The sequence below is a fragment of the Pan troglodytes genome, chromosome 7, assembly GCF_028858775.2.
Source record: "Pan troglodytes isolate AG18354 chromosome 7, NHGRI_mPanTro3-v2.0_pri, whole genome shotgun sequence".
NCBI lineage: Eukaryota > Metazoa > Chordata > Mammalia > Primates > Hominidae > Pan > Pan troglodytes.
This window is the reverse complement of record NC_072405.2, coordinates 32,809,840-32,825,468: the sequence shown is the minus strand read 5'-3', so window position 1 is coordinate 32,825,468 and position 15,629 is coordinate 32,809,840. Positions and strand designations below refer to the sequence as shown.

General features: G+C 36.5%; 1 protein-coding gene across 1 annotated transcript in view; it reads right to left on the bottom strand.

The window, feature by feature from the left end:
* ADAM7 (ADAM metallopeptidase domain 7) overlaps positions 1–15,629 on the bottom strand; it is a 68,655-nt gene that overhangs the window by 42,862 nt on the left and 10,164 nt on the right. The window contains exons 4-6 of the mRNA XM_519664.8: positions 2,892–2,970; positions 1,270–1,346; positions 57–246 (exon numbers count right to left, since the gene is read on the bottom strand). Coding sequence (XP_519664.5) covers positions 57–246; positions 1,270–1,346; positions 2,892–2,970 — 346 coding nt within the window. The remainder of the gene's footprint in view (positions 1–56; positions 247–1,269; positions 1,347–2,891; positions 2,971–15,629) is intronic.

Sequence of the window (15,629 nt, the reverse complement as noted above, 5' to 3'; positions counted from 1 at the left end):
CATCAAGAAAATAAAAGGTGTTTCATTTGGGGTAAAGATAATAATAAAGTACTCACTTTTATTTTGGAGTCTTCTTCAGATTCATTATCCCCTGGAACAGTTTTTCTGGTAAAATTAAGCTCTGTACAGGAATAATTGGCAACATACGGCATCCTCAGGTTATATTTGAACACCAAATGTTCTCCCTCATCTGAGTATTTCACTGGTTCAATGAGGTATCTTTGGTCGTTTATTCTGAAGAATCCCCTGTAGAAATCGGGAACACAATGTGTATTCAAGGCCTATAATTACTCTATTTCATTGTATTGACTTTGTCTTTTCAAGAAAGAGAAACCACAAAGCCAGTGCTTCATGAACAGGTAGGAGGGTGCTTTCAGTGGTAAGGAACTGTGATGATATGAGGCCTTTGACTGAATCAATACTTTTTTCTAAGAGTCAACTTACTAGATTTTCAGAAGTTTCACAGTCCAATATCTGCTTTGAGTACAGGTAGTGTAGCAAGTCCCACTGGTGGTTGTGGACCGCTGTCAAGTCTTAAGAGTTATTGCAAAAATTATGTGAGTTTCTATGTCTATCATGACATGGAATATATATGAAAGTAAATATTTGAAAGTAAAAATACTAATATGTGGTAACTGTGTCATTAAAGGGGTTCTCATTGTTGAAAACACTAAGAACTAGTCAAGTAAATTTCCCATAATTAAAGACAGAACTTCCTTGTTCTTTTCCTCTTTACCTCTCCACATCATCTTTCTTTGTCCATGAGCCTATGATCTATAGAGAACTATAGGCTTTACTTCTGAATTTTTACTTTCAAGAGGCTGCAAACACAGCTCAATTTAGTAAAAAGCTAAATGAGTCAAGCCTTACGGCATAATGGGAATTCACAAAACTAGCATTCAAAAGACCTGGGTTTCAGACTCAATTTTACCACTAGCAAATGGAATATTCAGGAGAAAGTTTCTAATTTCAGTCAGTATCCTGATCTATAAAATGAGAGGCCAGACTAAATGATTTTCAGTAATCTTCCAAATATGAATCCCTTATTCATATACTGCAAAGCTTGTCTTGTTCAGGAGTATGCATTAGACATCTCTTTGTCAAAATGTAAATCATAGGCTACAGCTGAAACTGCTAAAAATGCACAGCAGCTTTTTTCTCATTAATTTTTCTATATACCAGGAGTGATAAAACAAAATCAACAAAGTTAACTTCTTTGAAAATCCGTAGGAAAACTCATAAAGGAAAAAGAAAGATATTCTGCATTACCTTAGACCATTACACGTACTGATACTGGCAGCTGAATCATATTCGTGTACTATGGATCCTTGGTAAAAACAATGATCCTAAAATAGAAGAAGACTCTATTACTATATGTATAAATATTGATTTTATATAGATACTAATATCTAAATATTTTCTGTTCAGAATATATCAATGTTTTATTTTGACAAATTGCATTGATGTTTGTTCTGCATTCATTCATTAAATTCTTTCATTTGGAAATATTTGAGCCTGCTTCAGAGACATTTTACCTTAATTATGTGATTATTTTGTGTAAAGCAAAGTATAGATTCTTCCTCTACAAATTTAATATTCTGTTAATGATGACAGTAGTTTTAGAATTGTGACCTTTTCCTTAGAAATATTACTTTTTAATCCACCCTAAAATTTTTGCGAAACTAGCCTTTCTCTCCAGCCTCTCTGTTTCAATCAAGTTGGTGTCTTTATTACTCCCTACTTGATGCTCTGCCCATGGTAGTCCAATCAGGTAATTATTTTTCCCATCATTTCCATGTGTTAAAATCCTCCCTATGGATGACACTTTCTGTGGTCTTCCAGGGACCTCACACCCTCACAAATAACCCACCCCCTGCATAAAAGAATGTTACCCAGTTTTCCTCTTGTCCTGTTTTGAAGATTGCATGAAGACTTAGCTCTCATAGAAGTTGACATTTGCTGTTGGGCGTGGTAGATTACGCCTGTCATCTCAGCACTTTGGGAGGCCAAGGCGGGTGGATCACAAGGTCAAGAGATCGAGACCATCCTGGCCAACATGGTGAAACCCCGCCTCTACTAAAAATACAAAAATTAGCTGGGCACGGTGGCGTGCGCCTGTAGTCACAGCTACTTGGATGGCTGAGGTAGGAGAATCGCTTGAACCTGGGAGGCGGAGGTTGCAGTGAGCTGAGATTGCACCACTGCGCTCCAGCCTGGCAACAGAGTGAGGCTCTGTTTCAAAACAAAACAAAACAAAGTTCACCATTGCTTTAAATGGAGGAAATACTTTTTTAAATGTATAGGTTTGGTAAAAGTAATGTTCTTGGTAGAAGGTTACAGAGGACATGTTTTGGAAAAAAGCAATGGGGATGTAAAAATAAAATCTGTATCTAGATTTTATTAAAATTAATGGAATAATAATAATAAATGAACAAAAATTCATTTGAGGATTGAAGAAAAGACCTCAACATTGGTGCGTCAGAAAAACCGGGCAAGGGGATGAGAATCACATAAGGATCAATTAATGGAGATTTTAAAGTTGTTTCATAGCTTCAGATTTTATCCGTTTAGCTTGATCACAGCCTCATAAGGTGCTTTTGGTGTCCTGCTTTACCCTCTCCTAGACTTAACACCATATTGAGTGTATAGAAATCAGTTTAGGAAAAGCAAAGATATATTAGCAGTCATTGATTTGCTTGTTAGGCAGTAAGAGGTTAGGGTCCACACAATCATATTTTTATACTATAATTTTTCAGTGAGAGTAATCAATTCAGAGCTTATTTCTGCTGTAGTACTTTCTGAAACAGCTTGTACAGCTGGAACAGGGTTTCAAAATCACATCAGGAAACACTGCTTTTAGAGAAGAGACACAGTAAAGTTCCATAAGATACCACGATCTGAGGATGCCTGGTGAACGCTTCTCCTTTCATGGAGTAGAATGTTTCACTGTAATTTGAGCCTAGGAACTCCCTGAAAAAGAGGGCAGACAGGTGGTGAGATTTGTTCGTTCTAAAAACCTGACAGATAAAACCTATAATGTGATGGAGAAGTGTCCAGTTTGCTTCCAAATCTCAGCAAGATCCTCTTCCGCTAGAAGTAGTAAAGCAAAATCAAGCCCACTCATATGAAGAGCCTTTCTACTTAAATATCATGGTTCATAAAGACTGTAGAGAAGCTAGAAAATAGATTCTGGCAGTTTTAGCAAAGCAGTATTTTTTAAATAGCTTGGAGAAAATGTTATCTAAGCAAAAATCGGAGACCAAAATTAATGCAAAAAACATGCATTAATATATGTGATGAATATGTCTTATATTCATCACATCATAAGATATATGTGGCGAGTACATCTTAATATATAGTAACCTAACAGCTACATATTTAGATAAAAGTAATATGTATTAATTATAATAAATTCACACTACCCATGCTGTATTTGGAATTGAACCCAATCTCTCTCCCCCATGGCAAGACCCTACCATTGCAGTGGTCTCTATATCTATAGTGATGGGCCTGAATAAAGCCTGCCTTACAGTGCTTTAACAACTGTCACTGAATAATTTTTTCTTGAACATCTTTTTGGACTACCCATGGCCACTTCTTGATCCCAACCTGAACATAAGAATCTTCTAGAAGTTCTTCAAAACTCAGTGCAAAACACACATCCTGACTCCATCAAGCAGATTTTGAGATCCCTTCATAAGGTGTATTTCACACTTCAAAGGATATTCATTTTCATGTTTGCTACATAATAAAAATGTAGCAAACTTTTTCTGTACAGGTGAAGACAAGCATTCGAGGCTACATTGGCCATATATGTGGCTGCTATTACATGTTCTTTGTTTCATTTTTTGTTACTGTTGCTGCTGTTTTTACTCCAAATATTCCAAATTTTGAACATTACTCTTAGATTAAGGGGTATACATTAATAGAAAACATGCCCAATTTGGTGTACCAATTATCATTTGTTCACCCATGATGTATTTCATGTCAGTCTTCAAAGGTTACCTGTGAACTACCATAGGAAAGGGACTTTTCATTTTTATTTATTTGTGTCTTCCAGTTTTTAAGATAGTATTTGGAATATTAGGAGTGGTCAAAAAAATAAATGGTGAACTAATGTTTAAAATGAACTAAATATAGCATTTCATTCCTGCTATGGCTGAATAAGCTACTACTAGACAGACATTCCATGTATAAATATTTAGTTCTGGATAATACATAAAAAGAAAGTACCTAAAGGATCTAGGTACCGAGCAAAAGCAGGCAGACTCTGACGGGATGTCAGCATCCTTTGGGAAAGGGAAGGAGGCTCAGGGGAGAAGGCACAGCATGAGAGGTGAAGAAGGCACAGCATAAGATGAAGTTTCCAGTTTTACAGCATTTAGCTTGAGGTCAGGCTGAAGTCTGCCTTATAGAGGACCGATAAAACTCTGCTAGAAAACCACAGTTGTTCTTATTTGAAAAGCCATATAACAGAGTTTGGAGTAATCACAGTAACAGGAATGTACACAGTAATCATGGAAAAAAATGAGAGAGCGGGGAGAATCCTCAGTTCTGTAAACAAACTCAGTCTCAAATTCAGAATTTTCCCTGAACTATGACATGTGAAGGATAGATTAAAAGTAGCCATGCTAAGAATAAAACAACTGAACTAAAATTTGATGCCACCCAAAAGACAGAATTTGCCGTTTAAGTCCAACAAAGTTAATCTCCAAATAAAATGAAAATATGAGAACTCTTCAGCAGAACGTAACAGAATTTGGAGTCCATTTCACACAACATTCAGATTGTTCAGTTCATAATTCAAATTTACACAATGAAGAAACATAAAACATTGAACTATTGTCAAGAGAAAAGATGATCAGCAGAGGCTTATCTCAAGTTAATCTAGAAGTTGAAATTACAGATAAGACTTTTAAAGCAGCTACTATAACTATGCTTAGCAAAGTAAAAGAAAGTTATTTGCAATGCATGCAAAAATGTAGAACTGTGGCAGATAAATGGAATTATATTTTTTAAAAACAAATTGAAAATGTTACAGCTAAAAACTACCTAGATAAAAGTTTTACTTGATATCCTTAAAATAAGAACAAAACTGATAAAAGAGTTGACAAACTCAATGAGAGATTAATAGAAATTACCTAACCTGAAAAAGAGACAGAAAAAAAAGAGCTTCAGAGCTATGTAGATTACATCAAAAGACTAACATACTGATTAAGTGGAGTGCTGGAAAGTGGAGAAAGGGTATCAGGAAAAAAAATGGAAAAGTAGTAGCAAAAAATGAACCCAATTTGGAGAAAGACATGAATTATAATTTCAAGAAGTTCAGAAAACATCAAACAGCATTTACGTGAAGAAAGTCACACCTTTGCACTTCACTGTTGGATTGCAGAGTATCAGAAATAAAGACAAAATCTCAAAACCAGCAAGAGAAAGACAACACGACACATACTGGGGAACAGAAATTTGTACAACCATTAACATTCCATTAGAGACTATGTGAGCCAGAAGAGAGGAGAACATCATCAGTTATCATCTTTTCTTAAAAAAATACAGAAAATCGGCTGGGCGTAGTGGCTCAGCCTGTAATCCGAACACTTTGGGAGGCTGAGGCGGGTGGATCACGAGATCAGGAGATCGAGACCATCCTGGCTAACATGGCGAAACCCCGTCTCCACTAAAAATACCAAAAATTAGCTGGGCGTGGTGGTGGGTGCCTGTAGTCCCAGCTACTCGGGAGACTGAGGCAGGAGAATGGCGTGAACCCAGAAGGTGGAGCTTACAGAAAATTGGCGAACCCAGAATTTTATATGCAGCAAAAGTAGCCTTCAAGAAGGAAGACAAAGACTTACAGATAAAATAAAACTGAAGTGAATTTTTGCCACAGATCTATGCTACAAAAATTGGTAAAAGTTCTTTAGTCTCAATGAAATTGTAACACATGAAAAAAACTGAACCTGTAACAAAAAGGGAGAGATAAGAAGTGATAAATGAATAAACTAAAACATATTTTTGCATAAGATACATATAAATGTTTAAAGCCAAAATTATAGCCATGCATCATGGGATATATATATATATATATATATATATATATATACACACACACACACATACATACATATATATACACACACATATATATGTGTATATATATGTATATATATATGGCAACTTTTCACAAATAAGGAGTGTCTGTAAATGAACTTATTGCAATGTTTTTACATTTCACATAAAATGACATGACATTAACTATAACTTAATGATTAATTGTAAATATATGCTGCAATCTCTAAAATGAAAATTAAATCTAATGTAGAGAGTCATTGTTACAAAGTTAAGAGATTAATAAGAAGCCAGCAGGGAAAGTGAAAAATAAAGTAAGCCAAAGATCAAAGGAAAAAGGATAGTAACAGAGGAGATAAACATAAATGAAATAATTCCAACCATGCCAATCATAACATTTAATGTAATGTTAATAGGAATGGTAACATTAACATTAAATGTTAACCTATTAAAAAACAATAACATTAACATTCAATGTTAATGTTAACATTCCTATTAAAAATCAGAGATTATTAGAAGGCATTAAAAATCAGGACCAAACTAATTTCCATCTTACAAAAGATACATCTTAAATGTAAAGACACAGATATGTTGAAAGGAAATGAATAAAAGAATAGTATCTTATTTATATAGTAAACATAAAGCTGGAATAGCTGTGTTAATATCAGATAACAAACTGCAAAATACACAAATGATTGGCCCAAAGATACATTTTAAAAAATCAAACAAATCCAAACATTGGTAATTAAATAACATGCTCTAAAATAATTCATGACTCAAAGAAGAAATCCCAGAAGAAATAAAATATTTTGAAATGAACGATAAAAAAAAAATCAAGACTTTTGAGATGTATCTAAATGAAGACTTGAGAGAAATGCTATGACTTCAATATTTTAAATACTTAGAAAATATTAAATATTTCTATAACCAGAGAAAAATAAACACTCAATAAGAATAATAAAGAAAATAATACAAACGATAAAAGACATCAGTGAAGTAAATAGACAACCAATTACAATTATTCACAAAGCTAAAGAAAAATCAGGTCAGGTATGATGGCTCACTCTTGTAATCCTGACACTTCGGGAGGCCAAGGCAGGAGAATTGCTTGAGGCCTGGAGTTCGAGGCCAGCCCGGGCAACAAGGCGAAAACCCATCTTTACAAAAAGGTTTTTAAAAAACTAGCCAGGCATGGTGGCACATGGCTTCAGTCTCAGATACTCAGGAGGATGAGGTGGGAGGATGCCTAGAGACTGGGAGGTTGAGGCTGCAATAGCCATGATTGCACCACTGCACTCCAGCCTGGGAAATACAGTAGGACTCTGTCTCAAAAACAAAAAATAAAAATAACTAAATAAATAAAAGGTCGACAATTGATAGCCCCTTTTAGATTGATCATATAAGAAGAACCCAAATTACCAATAATAGAAAGTTAAAAAGAGTTATCACTAAATAAATTATTACATTTTTAAAAATTATAAGATAATATTATGAAACACTTTATGCCAAAAAAGGGGGCAACTTAAGTGAAATAGACATTTTTTTTTGAAAACTGTAATTTAAAACTGATGCATGATAAAATAGAAACTTTGAATAACCCCTTATAAGTAAACTTGAATTGGTTATAAAACCTCTTTCCTACACATACACACACATATGCTCAAGGCACATGCAGTTTCATTTGTAAATTCTGTCAAACACTTTGAAAATAACTTTTTTAAGAAAATACAGGAGAGAATATTTCCCAACTCAGAAGCACAACATAATCTATCATCAAAATTTGACAAATCTATTGCAAAAACTAAAAACACAGAATAGCCATCAGTAACATAATTTCAAAAACCCTTAATAAGATATTGGCAAATTAAATAAAATAATTTATTATAAAATAATATATAAGGTATAATGAACAAAAATCAGTGTACACTGCCATATGGACATTTCAATGGATTCAGACAGAATACTTGCAGCAAACTTTTCAAGGAACTTTAATTTGATAAAGTATATCAATGACAAATCTACAGGTACTGTCATATTAATCATTTAATACTGAACACTTTCCCTTTAAGATCAGGAAAAGTGTAAGGCTGCCCTCACTCATTCCAGTAAAATTGTAATGAAGGTCCTAGCCATTGTCATAAAATAAAGTATAAAAATAAAAGAATAATCAGAGAGGAAGACAAAACTATCAGTATTTTCAGATGACAAGATGGTAAATTTCCTAGAAGATTTCTAAGTACTCTACAAAACAATCAATAAATTCATTTAGTAATGCTTCTGAAATCCAAAGCCTATATAAAATAATCCATTTTGCTTTTATATTGTAGACACAAATCATAGAAAAATGAAATAATAAAAACAATTCAGCTTATATAACCACCACAAATAGTAAATATAAAGAAATAAATTTAACAAGACAGGTGAGAGCTCCACATTGAAAACTTTAAAAGATGTTGATAAACATTAAAGTAGATGAGTTATAACGTGAATACTCAACACTACTGAGATGTCAGTTCTCTCCAAACTTATCTATAGAGTCAGTAAGTTAAAATGAAATTCAATAAAATTCCAGCGGGCCTTTTAATAGAAATTGCCAGGGTGACTCTAAGTTTTATATAGAAATGCAAAGGACCTAGAATAAATAAACAATTCTGATTAGAAGAGTTACACATTGTGCCTTCAAAGTATACTAAAAAGCTGCAGTAATCAAGGCAGTTTGGCCATGGCTTACAGACTGTAAATAGATGAATAAGATAGAATAGAGAGCCAAGAAATAGTCATTTGATTTTGGCCGAAGGTGCCAAAGTAATCCAATAGCACCAGAAAGACAATTCATCAAAATGGACTGGAATAATTGCCTATAAATATGGAAAAACAAGAATATTGACTTCTCCAGAAAATTACACACACACACACACACACACACTCACACGCATATGCACATACACAAATTTAAGGTCATAACAGACCAAAACTAAAAGCTAAAACTATGAAGAGCTTAGAAGCAAACATACAATATATTTGTGATTTGCAGTTAGGCAATTTTTCTTAGGTCCTAGAAAATGATGACCATAAAGAAAGAAACTGATAAATTAAAATTTATTTAAAATGATAAATTTTTACTTGTTAAAAGACACAATTTTTAAAAATGAATTAAAAGGTCACAGACAGGAACAAACATGACAAGAACTATATTTGACTAAGGGCTGGTCTCCAAATTATACAGTGGCTCATGCCTGTAATCCTATCACTATGGGAGGCCAAGGCAGGTGGATTGCCTGAGCTTAGGAGTTCAAGACCAGCCTGGCCAACACGGTGAAACCCCATATCTACTAAAGTACAAAAAATTTGCCAGTCATGGTGGTGGATGCCTGCAGTCCCAGCTACTGGGGAGGCTGAGGCACAAGAATCAGTTGAGCCCAGGAGGCATAGGTTGCAGTGAGACAAGATCGTGCCACTCTACTCCAGCCTAGATGACAGAGTGAGGAAAAAAAAAATCTCCTCGAACTCAATAATAACAGGACAAACAATCCAATAAAAATGGGTAAATATTTGAAGATTAAAAAGATATACAAATGATCAAGTAAGCACATAAAGTTTTCTACAGGAAACATAACATTTAATAATAGTTAAATATTACAACTAGTATAGCTAAAATTTTTAAAAGTGACAATATAAAATGATGAAGAATACATACAGCAGGTAGTATTCTCATACATTGCTGGTAGTTACTAAAATTTGACAAACACCTTGGAAAAGAATCTGTCAGATTTCTATAAATCTAAACATATACATATCCTGTGACTCAGGAATATCACTCCTTGGTGTTCACCAAAGAGAAATGAAAACATATGTTTATAAAAAGGCTGTACATGAACACTCATAGAAGCTTTACTAATGATAGCCAAACACTGAAAAGAGCCCACATGTCTATCAATAGGAGAGTGGATGAACGAACTGCAGTATATTTATTCAACAGAATACTGCAAGAAAATAAAGAAAGCAAACTTCTGATAAATGCAGCAGCATGAATGAATCTCAATATCAGTATGCTAAATTTTAAAAGTCTTACACAAAAGAGTACATGTAGTGTGATTCTTGTGTTAAAAATTTCCAGAATGGACAAATGTAATCTACGGCAAAAAAAAAAAAAAAAAAAAATTCCCAAGACAGATTTTGAGAGGAATTGACTCAGGAGAAGCATGAAGAACTTTTCTGAGTGTTAGTTCTGTGTTTTTATAGGAGTTTTATAGATATGTGCATTTGCCAGAGCTCAATGGATGGACCCAGCAATTCCACTTGCGGGTGTTTACGTAAAAGATTTGGAACCACTATGTGGGAAAGATGTCTCCTCCCCCATATTCATTGCAACACTATTCACAATAGCCAAATTATGGAATCAACCTAGGCGTCCATCGACAGATGAATAGATAAAGAGAATATGGTAAAGATACACAATGGAATAATGTTCGGCCTTAAAATAGAGGAAAATTCTGTCATTTATGACAACATGTGTGGAATTGGAGAACATTATGCCAAATGAAAAAAGCCAGGCACAGGAAGACAAATACTGCATAATCTCATTTATATGTGGAATCTAGAAAAATTGAACGCATAGAAGCAGAGAATAAAATGGTGGTCACCAGTGACTGGAGCTGTAGGAAAAATGTGGAGATGATGGTCAAAGGGTACAAAGCCCAAGTTACATGGGATGAGTAAGTTAGTTTGAGTTTTATTGGGATCTATTGCACCACATGGTGAATTTACTTAATAATAGTGAGAGTAAATAATCTTAGAGAGTAAATTTCAAGTGTTTGCACCACAAAAAAAAAAAATAAGTAGTTGAGGTGATAGATATGTTAATTAGCTTGATTTAATTATTACACATTGTATTCGTGAATCATAACATCACTTTGGCCCCATAAATATATACAATCATAGTTTGTCAAATTACAATAAGTGAATACATGCATGCATACATACATACATACATAAAATTCAACAAATATGTAGATGGACATTTAAAATTTGTGCATTTCATTTTATGAAAATGTTGTACAAAGAAAAAATTAAGTGTAAACCTATATTAGGCTGGGTGCAGTGGTGCATGCCTGTAATCCTAGCACTTTGGGAGGCCAAGGCAGGAGGACTGCTTGAACCTAAGAGTTTCAGACCAGCCTGGATAACATGGTGAAACACCATCTCTGCAAACAATACAATTAGCTGGGTGTGGTGGCATGTGCCTGTAGTTCCAGCTAGTTGAGAGGCTGAGGTGGGAGGATCACCTGAGCCCAGGAGGTTGAGATCAAGGCTACAGTGAGCCATGACTGTGCCACTGCACTCTAGCCTGGGTGACAGAGTGAGGCTGTGTCTCAAAACAAACAAAAACAAATACTAAACTCTAATGCTAAGCTTGTTCATGTATTGAGGGGAAAGTAAACTGATGTCTGTAATATAATTTAAAATGCATAAAAATAACATGGAGGATGAATGGATTGATGGATGAATGGATAGATGAGAAAGATGATATAAAACAGAAATAGTAAAATATTAGTGAATATGTGTAACTTAATGGATCTATGGGTATATGTATATGTTAGCGGGTATATGGATTTTTTCAATTCTGCTCTGTGTGTTAAAATTTTATCATAGTAAACTTTTTGGGAACATTAACTAGATGCAACAGGTAAATAGAATATAATTATTTTGTGGTTGTTTTGAAATAGCATATATAAAATATATAATAAACTGCTTGGTTGTATAGTAGATTCTAAATTAGTATTTCTGGTGACTCATACGCACATACAAATAAAACTCTTCATCTATTAATAGATTTATTATAGCGAACAGAAAATTGACCCAATCAACGTTTCCACAGAATGAATGTACAATCTGATTTAACATTGTTGTCCTAGAAAGATTCATCACTATTTCTCAACATGAGTTTATAAAATAAGTATTTATTATTATTAAAACCAAGCTGAGGGGGAGGGCAGCCAAGATGGCCGAATAGGAACAGCTCCGGTCTACAGCTCCCAGCGTGAGCGATGCAGAAGACGGGTGATTTCTCCATTTCCATCTGAGGTACTGGGTTCATCTCACTAGGGAGTGCCAGACAGTGGGCGCAGGACAGTGGGTGCAGCGCACCATGCACGAGCCGAAGCAGGGCGAGGCATTGCCTCACCCCGGGAAGCGCAAGGGATCAGGGAGTTCCCTTTCCTAGTCAAAGAAAGGGGTGACAGATGGCACCTGCAAAATCGGGTCACTCCCACCCTAATACTGCACTTTTCCGACGGGCTTATATCCCGCACCTGGCTCGGAGGGCCCTACGCCCACGGAGTCTCGCTGATTGCTAGCACAGCAGTCTGAGATCAAACTGCAAGGCGGCAGCGAGGCTGGGGGAGGGGCGCCCGCCATTGCCCAGGCTTGCTTAGGTAAACAAAGCAGCCAGGAAGCTCGAACTGGGTGGAGCCCACCACAGCTCACCTCTGTAGGCTGCCTCTGTAGGCTCCACCTCTGGGGGCAGGGCACGGACAAACAAAAAGACAGCAGTAACCTCTGCAGACTTAAATGTCCCTGTCTGACAGCTTTAAAGAGAGCAGTGGTTCTCCCAGCATGCAGCTGGAGATCTGAGAATGGGCAGACTGCCTCCTCAAGTGGGTCCCTGACCCCTGAACCCTGAGCAGCCTAACTGGGAGGCACCCCCCAGTAGGGGCAGACTGACACCTCACACAGCCGGGTACTCCTCTGAGACAAAACTTCCAGAGAAACGATCAGACAGCAGCATTCGCGGTTCACAAAAGTCCACTGTTCTGCAGCCACCGCTGCGGATACCCAGGCAAACAGGTCTGGAGTGGACCTCTAGCAAACACCAACAGACCTGCAGCTGAGGGTCCTGTCTGTTAGAAGGAAAACTAACAAACAGAAAGGACATCCACACCAAAAACCCATCTGTACATCACCATCATCAGAGACCAAAAGTAGATAAAACCACAAAGATGTGGAAAAAACAGAGCAGAAAAACTGGAAACTCTAAAAAGGAGAGCGCCTCTCCTCCTCCAAAGGAACGCAGTTCCTCACCAGCAACGGAATAAAGCTGAATGGAGAATGACTTTGACCAGGTGAGAGAAGAAGGCTTCAGACGATCAAACTACTCCGAGCTGCAGGAGGAAATTCAAACCAAAGGCAAAGAAGTTAAAAACTTTGAAAAAAATTTAGATGAGTGTATAACTAGAATAACCAATACAGAAAAGTGCTTAAAGGAGCTGATGGAGCTGAAAGCCAAGGCTCGAGAACTACGTGAAGAATGCAGAAGCCTCAGGAGCCGATGTGATCAATTGGAAGAAAGGGTATCAGTGATGGAAGACGAAATGAATGAAATGAAGCGAGAAGGGAAGTTTAGAGAAAAAAGAATAAAAAGAAATAAGCAAAGCCTCCAAGAAATATGGGACTATGTGAAAAGACCAAATCTACGTCTGATTGGTGTACCTGAAACTGATGGGGAGAATGGAACCAAGTTGGAAAACACTCTGCAAGATATTATCCAGGAGAACTTCCCCAATCTAGCAAGGCAGACCAACATTCAGACTCAGGAAATACAGAGAACGCCACAAAGATACTCCTCGAGAAGAGCAACTCCAAGACACATAATTGTCAGATTCACCAAAGTTGAAATGAAGGAAAAAATGTTAAGGGCAGCCAGAGAGAAAGGTCGGGTTACCCTCAAAGGGAAGCCCATCAGACTAACAGCGGATCTCTTGGCAGAAACTCTACAAGCCGGAAGAGAGTGGGGGCCAATATTCAACATTCTTCAAGAAAAGAATTTTCAACCCAGAATTCATATCCAGCCAAACTAAGCTTCATAAGTGAAGGAGAAATAAAATCCTTTACAGACAAGCAAATGCTGAGAGATTTTGTCACCACCAGGCCTGCCCTACAAGAGCTCCTGAAGGAAGCACTAAACATGGAAAGGAACAACCGGTACCAGCCACTGCAAAATCATGCCAAATTGTAAAGACCATCGAGGCTAGGAAGAAACTGCATCAACTAACCAGCAAAATAACCAGCTAACATCATAATGACAGGATCAAATTCACACATAACAATATTAACTTTAAATGTAAATGGACTAAATGTTCCAGTTAAAAGACACAGACTGGCAAATTGGATAAAGAGTCAAGGCCCATCAGTGTGCTGTATTCAGGAAACCCATCTCACGTGCAGAGACACACATAGGCTCAAAATAAAAGGATAGAGGAAGATCTACCAAACAAATGGAAAACAAAAAAAGGCAGGGGTTGCAATCCTAGTCTCTGATAAAACAGACTTTAAACCAACAAAGATCAAAAGAGACAAAGAAGGCCATTACATAATGGTAAAGGGATCAATTCAACAAGAAGAGCTAACTATCCTAAATATATATGCACCCAATACAGGAGCACCCAGATTCATAAAGCAAGTCCTGAGTGACCTGCAAAGAGACTTAGACTCCCACACAATAATAATGGGAGACTTTAACACCCCACTGTCAACATTAGACAGATCAACGAGACAGAAAGTTAACAAGGATACCCAGGAATTGAACTCAGCTCTGCACCAAGTGGACCTAATAGACATCTACAGAACTCTCCACCCCAAATCAACAGAATATACATTTTTTTCAGCACCACACCACACCTATTCCAAAATTGACCACATACTTGGAAGTAAAGCTCTCCTCAGCAAATGTAAAAGAACAGAAATTGCAACAAACTGTCTCTCAGACCACAGTGCAATCAGACTAGAACTCAGGATTAAGAAACTCACTCAAAACCGCTCAACTACATGGAAACTGAACAACCTGCTCCTGAATGACTGCTGGGTACATAATGAAATGAAGGCAGAAATAAAGATGTTCTTTGAAACCAACGAGAACAAAGACACAACATACCAGAATCTCTGGGACACATTCAAAGTAGTGTGTAGAGGGAAATTTATAGCACTAAATGCCCACAAGAGAAAGCAGGAAAGATCCAAAATTGACACCCTAACATCACAATTAAAAGAACTAGAAAAGCAAGAGCAAACACAGTCAAAAGCTAGCAGAAGGCAAGAAATAACTAAAATCAGAGCAGAACTCAAGGAAATAGAGACACAAGAAACCCTTCAAAAAATTAATGAATCCAGGAGCTGGTTTTTTGAAAGGATCAACAAAATTGTTAGACCACTAGCAAGACTAATAAAGAAGAAATGAGAGAAGAATCAAATAGACACAATAAAAAATGATAAAGGGGTTATCACCACCGATCCCACAGAAATACAAACTACCATCAGAGAATACTACAAACACCTCTATGCAAACAAACTAGAAAATCTAGAAGAAATGGATAAATTCCTTGACACATAACCCTCCCAAGACTAAACCAGGAAGAAGTCAAATCTCTGAATAGACCAATAACAGGCTCTGAAATTGTGGCAATAATCAATAGCTTACCAACCAAAAAGAATCCAGGACCAGATGGATTCACAGCCGAATTCTACCAGAGGTACAAGGAGGAACTGGTACCATTCCTTCTGAAACTATT